Raw genomic sequence first — 8,803 nt, forward strand, 5'->3', positions numbered from 1 at the left:
CTTCAACGACGGCGAGCCCCGATGCGAAGGTGAACAGAAGCAGCCAGCAAAGCGTAGCAGTTTTGGGCTTGGCGTTAATCGCCATGGGCGAGGATATCGGTGCGGAGATGGCGTTCCGCACGTTCGGTCACCTGCTGCGTTACGGTGAGCCGTGCATTAAGAGAGCCGTGCCATTGGCTCTTGGACTACTGTCCGTATCCAACCCAAAACTTAACATTCTCGAGACACTATCCAAGTTCTCGCACGACTCAGACCCTGAAGTTGCACACGCTGCCATCTTTAGCATGGGTAAGCCTTTAATAAATTTTACTTGTGATTTATTTGTTTGAAACACTTGAAAAGGATGGTTATCTGAAACATTTAGGTTTCTTAATAACCGATTGAACAGTGACTAGTTATCTATTAAGAGTAAAATAGATCCTAAAGGGTCAATTTTTTTAAGTGTATGAATGCAATTGATGCAATTTAATCAATGTGTAGATGAACAAAGTACTGCTTTTTGTTTGTTTTTACAAGCCTCGACTTGCGAAGAAGTATACTGCAGAATTTATCTAATTTGCGTGTATCGTCGGCCGCTGACATATTGTTTGTTTATCAACTCGCTAGCAAATCTTCCACTGTTCTGTTTGGTCTTCATCCTCGCTTACTACGTATTCTTCCTCATTTTTCTTTTTAGGTATTGTTGGCGCAGGCACGAACAACGCTCGTCTGGCGGCCATGCTTCGCCAATTGGCGCAGTACCACGCTAAGGATGCAAACAACCTATTTATGGTGCGACTCGCCCAGGGTCTGGCACACTTAGGCAAAGGAACGCTTACATTGAGCCCCCTTCATTCTGACCGGCAACTGCTACGACCGGCGGCGGTTGCTGGCTTATTTGCCACGCTCGTTGCCCTGCTCGATGTAAAAAACACGCTGTTAGGCCGCGCGCATTACCTTCTTTACTGTCTCGTGCCAGCGATGCAGCCACGGATGCTGATTACGTTTGACGAGAACCTTCAACCACTGCCGGTACCGGTCCGTGTTGGACAGGCAGTCGATGTGGTAGGTGTCGTCACCTGCAGTCTCCTCATGGAATAGAATAACAACATAAAAAAATGTTTTGATGGCTCTAACTGTGTTAAGACGTGATTTGAATTGTGTCGGCGGGATACGGCACCTAAATTGGCTGTTTGTTGTAACGGGTATGCGTTTATTCACCTTTCTTGTGACAAAAGAAAGCCTGCTTGTTTCTTGCTAGAAGGAAAACGACAAACTTGAAATAGTAAAAATCATGTGTTACTTTTACAATTTGAGCGTAAATGAGCTATTACTCTATCTCGTCGCGCTGGACGAACACTCATTAGTACAAAGGCTGTTCTGCCCGAAGTCAGCAATCTACGTCTATTTTCTAACGCGCGGCTCTTGGAAAATCTGAAAAAGATTTTTACGAGGTGAATCGAAAGAAGCTCAATATATTTGATTAAAACAATTAAAAAATATATATATTATTTTTGATACGTCTGGAATTTTCACGGTGGTTTTGCGCAAAAACGTCAATTAAGAGGCCCAGAAAAATTCTAACTTTTTTTCTATTCTAACAACTTTTTTCATCTTTAGGCCTTTTTGAGCCTTTATATTTTTGGTTCGCTATCGGCCCCAGAATTCAAGTAAGAGTTTATACCTACCAGTATCGTGGCTACAGTTCCTATAGAAGAGTTATTTGCGGAATAAAGAAAAAATGAAGCTGTAATTTCAATGAATAATGGTTGCCTTAAATAAACAGTATCGCCAAAATTACACCTAGAACATGTGTGAAAAATTTTTCTTATCGTTTGTACATGTATTAGCATTGGTATAATTAAGGTGTTTGGTTTCTACCATGGAAGAGGCCATGCCCAAGTCAACCGATTAACGGGGAAGTGCAGTCTTAAAAACAAATGCCTGTTTTTAATTATTAATGAAATGTATATTTGTTTCAATTTATTCCTCAGGTTGGTCAAGCTGGCAGGCCGAAAACCATCACTGGATTTCAGACACATACGACACCTGTTTTGCTGTCGTTTGGTGAGCGAGCCGAACTCGCTACAGATGAGTACCTTGCGTTGACCCCGGTCCTCGAAGGCTGTGTGATATTGCGGAAAAACCCTTATTATCAGCCATAGTTTAATTGTATCATGTTCATACGACGATAGTGACAATAACCAGAGCAAGAAGAAACTTATTAGTAAAGTAAACGCTATGGAGATAACACAAAAGCCGGAATGGAGACCTTTCACAAATGTTCCGCTATTCAGTAGAAAGGAGATGGGACTGCTGCGCTTGATGGTGACGATGATGATTACCCTGAAAATATATAACAAGTAACAGTGAAAGGCACGATGAAAGAGAAACGAAATAAACAGCGAACGATTCAGTCACGCATCTATTTAGTTATTATGCGCAATTGTGTTTTGTGTTTTGCTAGTACTAATAATTTGTTGCAACTTTTTATTGAAAGTATCTCAAAAAACGTAAGTAATTGTAATAAGTATTATATGTTAAGGCGTGTTGCGATGTGGTGTTCGTTGTGATTTACGCGCCACAATATTTAAGTGATAGAAAAACCACATGTATGGAGTAGAAACTGCTTGATTCTTCGTAGTACTTATTTTTGGTCTTAAAAGAGTTTAATTATATTGCATTATTTTTTTTAGAGTACGACAAGTAAAAGATAACCAAACTTGTTACCTTAGATAAAAATAGATCGCTTCATATGTCATCATTTATAGGTTATAAAATTAGTATATTTTTGGCAAATCTTCCTTTTGGTGGTGCTACTGGATAGCAGCAACAGAATGAACGATCGTTACGCACACGGGACAATAGCGACTCGTGCTTAATACGAGCTATTGCGTTAAGTTTATAGCGGATGTAAAATGTCTAAAAAAACTCAATTATTGAGTTCAGTGCAGGTGGTTGGTAGGTAAACACAATTAGAGTGTAATTACTTCGGAATAATTAGTGGGCCGGTGTACGAACGAGATACAGGGTATAGCTCTTCGGGAACACAATTGGAGCGACCGTTTAGGAAGGAGCTGTCCAAACACAGTCTGAAGGAACCTAAAACAAAGCAGCTTCGTACAATATACGTTCAGTTCGACTGCTCATTATGAAGGGAAGGTGAACACTGCTCTGACAATAGGCGGCATTGCATTAGACCGCTGTAATGAAGTTTTATTGAAGGTGAAATTGAACACTGGAGAGATAGGAAGGACGGCGTCGGTGGTTGGGCCTTGTTTCGTCCGGCGGCAACTCATATGCCCCACATTCCTTCAGAGCTGAGCTCAGTTAGCGTGGGCTTCATTCAGACCCTTGTACTATTGTGAAGGCGGCGCGTTGTTCCCATTTGGACTATTTGCCTTCCTTCAGTTACTTAAAGACGGTCGGAGTGTGAGCGCCGTAGAACACGGGCTGTTGGATCTTGTAGTTAGTGTGCCAAACAATAAGAACTAACAGAAGCATGGGTACGTAAAACTGTCTGTAAGATCTAAAACAATACTTAGTCATAGCAGCGAGCATGAAACTATACTACTATAATTACTATATTTAGGTCGACTATAATTATGAAAAATAATATAATAATATATAATTTTAGTCAAGATTAAATAAACATTTTTTCTATATAAATATACTCAGAGGGGGAATTCCACGGACGATTATCATGGTGGGCCTATTGTAGATTTGTGTTTATCCTGGATATTTTCGCGGAGGACAGTCATTTTCATGTTCTGAAGGACGCGTACCGATCAAATAATTCAAAGCTAGAGAAGACATATAAGTTACGGAAATAGACAAATATTCAGACAGAAAATCTGCATATTTATGTTCATATTTTCTGATACGGCAGCCTGCTGTGGTATCCCTGTGGGTCCTGGATACGCATCACCTAAAGATGCGATGAAAGCCTCCCGAGAACATATTTTTTACGTACCATGCATAGTGGCAGCAAAAAATCGGCCTAACTACCTTACCGTCGTCGATGTCGACCCTAACTCAAAAACATATCGCAAGGTACATATTTACAATGCTTGTGTAAAGTCATGTGATAATTGTTTAACGTATCATTCTAGGAACATTTCCATTCTTTGACGTTGTCGACGTTTTGTTTGCTGCCATATATCTTTGCCTGTTGTTTGATAGTAGGTGATCAACCGAGCTTAAATTGGAATTCATGCCCGTCCTGTTACAACGATCCGTCGCGTAATCGTGACAAACTGATTTTGCCATGTGTCTTATCAGATCGAATTTACACGTATGATTTAAGCAACCCTTTGAAGTTCCGAATAATTGCCACCGTCGAGCCGGAACAGCTATACGCAAGGAACGTGTCTTCGCTTAATACGCCGCGTTGTCTTCCGGGCGGGCGAATTATAGTGTCGACAATGGGAAATAAAACTTGCGAAGCTCAAGGTATCAATTCCAAAATGTGGTTTTTAAAACAACAAAAAAGTTGATATCAACACATTTATATTTTTCCATCTTCAGGCAGTTTTGTAGCTCTTTGCGGCGAAACGTTCAAATCACAGAGCCCCCGACCATACCATATCATGGAGGGTATCTGGGGTAATGAACAGCTCGCGCGAGGCTATGATTTCTGGTATCAACTACGTAAGGACGTTATGTGCAGCACTGAATAGGGTGCGCCTAAGTAAGTCTTTGACGACTTACTTAGGCAAAGAGTTTATTATTATCGAATAAATTTTGTGTTTGAAAATGGTTCTTGGTAAACCTAAAGCATTTTAGGAAAATTTATGTATGGCCATTTTATAACCATATGGATGACGGAAACAACCCTTATGGTTTAACAAGATGAACAACAAAATGACAAGAAATGACAATACAATAACAAATAAGTTAAACATGCTTCACTCATATTATATGCCTTATACATATATAAGGCATATATATATATATATATATACAACATATTATATGCCTTCAGACCCGTCCTAGCTCAATCCTGATTGATTAATGCAGTGATAGAATTTTCTCTGCTCATTCTTCTGTCTTTTATGGGTTATTTACATAAATTCTATAAGGTCGAAGGTCGACGAAAACATTGCGCTTCTGCGGGATCCGAACATTAAATTTTAGTATTGAATCACATTTTGTATAACATACATATTTAATTACAGTATAACGTTTATTGGGCTGCTGTCACTTATTTTTGCTTTTCAAAACTATGCGGAAAAATGGCCATAAGTCTAATGTATACACAAAATCGAATTGTAACTATTAATTATAGAGGCTGGTCGCTTTGTTTTAGACACAACGTTACAGAAGGATTTTAATCCAGTGGATGTAAAAACCGGCAAGTACGGGCAATACATCCATATATGGCAGTGGTCCACAGGCAAACTCCTGCAGAGCATCGATCTTGGTCCTGAAGGGTATATGCTACTCGCGGTACGATTTCTTCATAATTCTGAAGCCGTCAAAGGTAACTAGATACTTCGCCCTTCTATGTTACAGGACTCGTCCCAATACGCATTGTTATCTTATCACTGTCCATAAAAAGATTTAGTAATGTATTTTTTTTTTATATATGAACTCACTTTCTACTTAAACGGTTATTGATATAATAGGTACTGCTTAAATAGTGTATGGTCAATTTTGTCCGCAGTATCTTATATATATATATATATATATATATATATATATAAATCAGGAACTTTGATTGATACAGCAACAGTGCCAAATTGAATGGGTTTGTAAAAAAATATTATATCCAGCTGTATGAAAATTAGTGTATCTATTATTGTCTATTATTAATTGTGTATTATGATCCTGCAGACTATGCATTTCGACTGTTTCCGCGCAATTAGATGAGATATAGCACAGAGCATGTTGACATTGGCTCTCGTCCCGTACAAAGTTCGTTATTATAACATCTAATATACTGATTGTGTATAACCCTATATGGTCATTCTTTGTATCATACAAAAGGTGGATATACACACAACTGTAAAAGTATTAGTAAAAAGCGAACTTTTTTTTTGGGTTGAAAACAAAACGCTAAAAACATAACTGAGCTGGCTTACATTACCTTGTGAGCTTGCTAGTTCAAAAGCTACAAATCTGTTTACTTGTAATAGCTTGACTTTCCACACATTTCGTACATAGCCCGAAATCACAAAGAATTAAGTTGTCTGTTTTTCAGGATATGTGGGATGTGCGCTATCGAGCACGATTTGGCGTTTCTTCAAGTCCGCTAACACGTGGAATGTCGAAAAGGTAGGCGAAAGCTTAAATCAGACTAGAAGGAACCTAAAACACTCCCATGAGAAATCCATAACGTATTGGACAAAAATTATGAAAATAGGCGTAGAATACAACACGGAAATTATGCCAGAAATCTAATAATGAAAACGACTTCACTAACAATATACGCGATTTATTGATATCTTTGTTGGTTATCTGAAATGTTGTATTTGCCTTCTTCAATGGAGCAATGAGGTATCATGGTTGAATGAGCATGGCTGTATTGTTCACCAAAATTCGTTTATTGCTTAAAGATGAAAATCTCTTTTTTAGCCATAGATCACTTTTTGGACGGTGGCGAAGAGCGGACGGTAATAAATAGCAGCTCTTAAGTGAAAATTAACTCTAAGAGCTTCAACAGGAGTTAATCATAATACTTTTCCGAATCGTCTGCATAAATTAGCGGATATGCAGTTGTTTAATCAATGAAACTGGCGTGGTATGAGCTCAGTGAAAGCAAAACAGCAACTACTTGACCACGTAAACATTATTGCCTGTACAAAAAAATCAGTTTTATACAAAGTTGGGATTGACAATGAAAAAGGCACTTTTGTCTAGCAGTTTCTAGCTCAAAAAAGTACAGTTGATATGCCGATACGATAAAGAGGGCGCTCCTCTATGAGCTTTGGTAACACAGTGAAACAATGAACGCAGACTGCAACTTAATTTGATTAACCAGGCTTGCCAAACTAAGTCAAAAAATCGACAATTTAGACGCTTGAAAGGTAGAAGAAGTTTTTTTTTGGTAAGGCAGCATTTGACTTCACAGGCATCGGACTTTGACGGCTCTGAAATTCCATTACGTGGCCATGATTTGGCCGTGTTCTATCATAACTGCTCAGTTTCTTAGAACACGATTTAAAAGACTAATAATTACAATGAAAATTAGAAGCCCGAAAAAAGGCCTGTATATCTGGGCCGCCGTTATGGATGCCTCTTTCGTTTGCCAATGAACCCAACTGCTGTCTAAGTGGCAGAGAAAGACTAGTAAATGTCAAGTAAGTTACCTTTAATAGACCTAATTATTCTATTCCGCCGCTTCTAGTACCTAACTGCAAAAAAAGACTACCTTACCTTATGATCAATGTAAAATTCGTCTTACTGCGTGGCTTTTTTGCTGTTATACTTTCCATGTTTTTTCTAAATGTCTCGCGTTTTACGTCCAGTACCGGCTTTAGGCATTCCATTAGATCGCTGGTTCCTCGTCGATAGCCATTCAATCAGATGGCTGGCTCCCAACGAAGTGTGTATAGAGTGGAATTCGCACCTACAAATTCTTCAAATGTAGCATGCGAACATGCTATGCACTACGTCATCACTAGCCTGGTACTTACTAACACTGTAGGTATTTTGCTATTTAAATTACCTAGTATTCAGGTAATTGATTGGCCAGCTATACGTGTACGAAGTTGGATCTTAGAAGATATGCCTCTTCTAATCACGGATATCCTGATTTCATTGGGTGACCATTTCTTATATGTCTCTTGCTGGCTGACTGGAGAAGTACGCCAGTACAACATTCAAAAGATAAGTTTTCCTAACCTTACTGCAATTCAATTAGTCGCAGCTATAACTAAAGTATATCATCTATAGTTAGGATATATAACACGTGTTTGAATAATATTTTTTTTATTATTTGCTTTTGGATTCGAATTTGGATAAAAGTTAGAAATCGCAAATAAGCCAATTCCCCATACGTCAAAAAATTTATTACAGCTTAGTATGAATAACTGTGGACGCAGCAATATCTCGTGTTTCGTCTATTTATATTATATGCTTTATAATCTTAAGACTAAGATAGAAGTCGGTCTCAACATTGTTCTGTAAATTTCCTTTAATATTTATTTGTTTTAAATTGGCAGTCGGTTTGTGACGGACGTAACTCGCTCGGACGGTGTAAGTTTATATATTGGAAAGAAAATTGTACTATAGTGTACAATGTAAAAGATGTCGTAATCGTAAAATACAAGTAGTTTATAATAAATGTTATGAGATGCAGAACTTTATGAAGACACATAATTTACAGTTCGCAATTCACCTTATATTCTTTAAAATATTACTTACCAAATTCTATTGAGGTTCGACAGTCATTATAGAAGCTTCCCCTAACGGGTTCGTCCCGTTTGAAACAAACGCAAGCTTTATCTATAACGCTTCAGCTATGGTCCCCCTTTTTTCCAGCAACCAAATCCGATTTACTCCACCGTGCGCGGCAAAAAAGTCCGAGAGGGTCCCCAAATAATGCAGCTCTCGCTGGACGGTAAGCGATTCTACATGACGACTTCACTGTTGTTCGCTTGGGATTTCCAATTTTATCCGGATATGATTCAGAGTGGTGACATGAGCATCATGCTTGACGCAGATACAAAAAAAGTAGGCTGGAAATCAATAAGGATTTTCTCGTGGATTTCAGAGACGAACCTGGCGGACCGATTGTCGCCCATGAGATCCGTTATCCCGGTGGAGATTGCACGTCGGACATATTTCCTTAGGAAGAATGCAACGAAAAAACAACTATATA

General features: G+C 38.6%; 3 protein-coding genes across 4 annotated transcripts in view; 2 read left to right on the forward strand and 1 right to left on the reverse strand.

Annotated features, from left to right (window-relative positions):
* Positions 1-7: 7 nt before the first annotated feature.
* LOC111267887 (26S proteasome non-ATPase regulatory subunit 2) lies at positions 8-2,418 on the forward strand. The gene is made up of 3 exons (XM_022846449.2): positions 8-288; positions 677-1,044; positions 1,974-2,418. The coding sequence occupies exons 1-3, from the start codon at positions 84-86 to the stop codon at positions 2,142-2,144; spliced, it is 744 nt and encodes a 247-aa protein (XP_022702184.2). The 5' UTR covers positions 8-83; the 3' UTR covers positions 2,145-2,418.
* A 1,437-nt stretch (positions 2,419-3,855) lies between these two features.
* Positions 3,856-7,974, forward strand: LOC111267894 (methanethiol oxidase). 2 transcript variants are annotated; one of them, XR_015313989.1, is made up of 5 exons: positions 3,856-4,032; positions 4,165-4,431; positions 5,288-5,461; positions 6,182-6,255; positions 7,653-7,974. XR_015313989.1 is itself a non-coding variant. In XM_022846464.2 (4 exons), the coding sequence occupies exons 1-4, from the start codon at positions 4,404-4,406 to the stop codon at positions 7,665-7,667; spliced, it is 291 nt and encodes a 96-aa protein (XP_022702199.2). In that variant the 5' UTR covers positions 4,245-4,403; the 3' UTR covers positions 7,668-7,974. The 2 variants fall into 2 exon arrangements, 1 of the variants encoding a protein (XP_022702199.2); XM_022846464.2 differs by lacking the exon at positions 3,856-4,032 and having other exon boundaries at positions 4,245-4,431.
* Positions 7,975-8,092: 118 nt separating this feature from the next.
* The window catches only part of LOC111267891 (UDP-glucose 4-epimerase), a 13,671-nt gene continuing 12,960 nt past the window's right edge, over positions 8,093-8,803 (reverse strand). The window contains exon 7 of the mRNA XM_022846461.2: positions 8,093-8,769. Within this exon, the coding sequence (XP_022702196.1) occupies positions 8,692-8,769 (78 nt within the window). The 3' untranslated portion in view covers positions 8,093-8,691. The remainder of the gene's footprint in view (positions 8,770-8,803) is intronic.

The sequence above is a fragment of the Varroa jacobsoni genome, unplaced genomic scaffold (assembly GCF_002532875.2).
Source record: "Varroa jacobsoni isolate VJ856 unplaced genomic scaffold, vjacob_1.0 scaffold_1236, whole genome shotgun sequence".
Classification (NCBI taxonomy): Eukaryota; Metazoa; Arthropoda; class Arachnida; order Mesostigmata; family Varroidae; genus Varroa; species Varroa jacobsoni.

Coding starts and splice junctions, on each gene's coding strand:
- LOC111267887 (XM_022846449.2), top strand. CDS start 84: ATGGGCGAGGATATCGGTGCGGAGATGGCGTTCCGCACGTTCGGTCAC. Junction 289..676: donor CGCTGCCATCTTTAGCATGG/GTAAGCCTTTAA, acceptor TTTTCTTTTTAG/GTATTGTTGGCGCAGGCACG. Junction 1,045..1,973: donor TTGGACAGGCAGTCGATGTG/GTAGGTGTCGTC, acceptor TTTATTCCTCAG/GTTGGTCAAGCTGGCAGGCC.
- LOC111267894 (XM_022846464.2), top strand. CDS start 4,404: ATGGGAAATAAAACTTGCGAAGCTCAAG. Junction 4,432..5,287: donor TAAAACTTGCGAAGCTCAAG/GTATCAATTCCA, acceptor GCTTTGTTTTAG/ACACAACGTTACAGAAGGAT. Junction 5,462..6,181: donor TAATTCTGAAGCCGTCAAAG/GTAACTAGATAC, acceptor TCTGTTTTTCAG/GATATGTGGGATGTGCGCTA.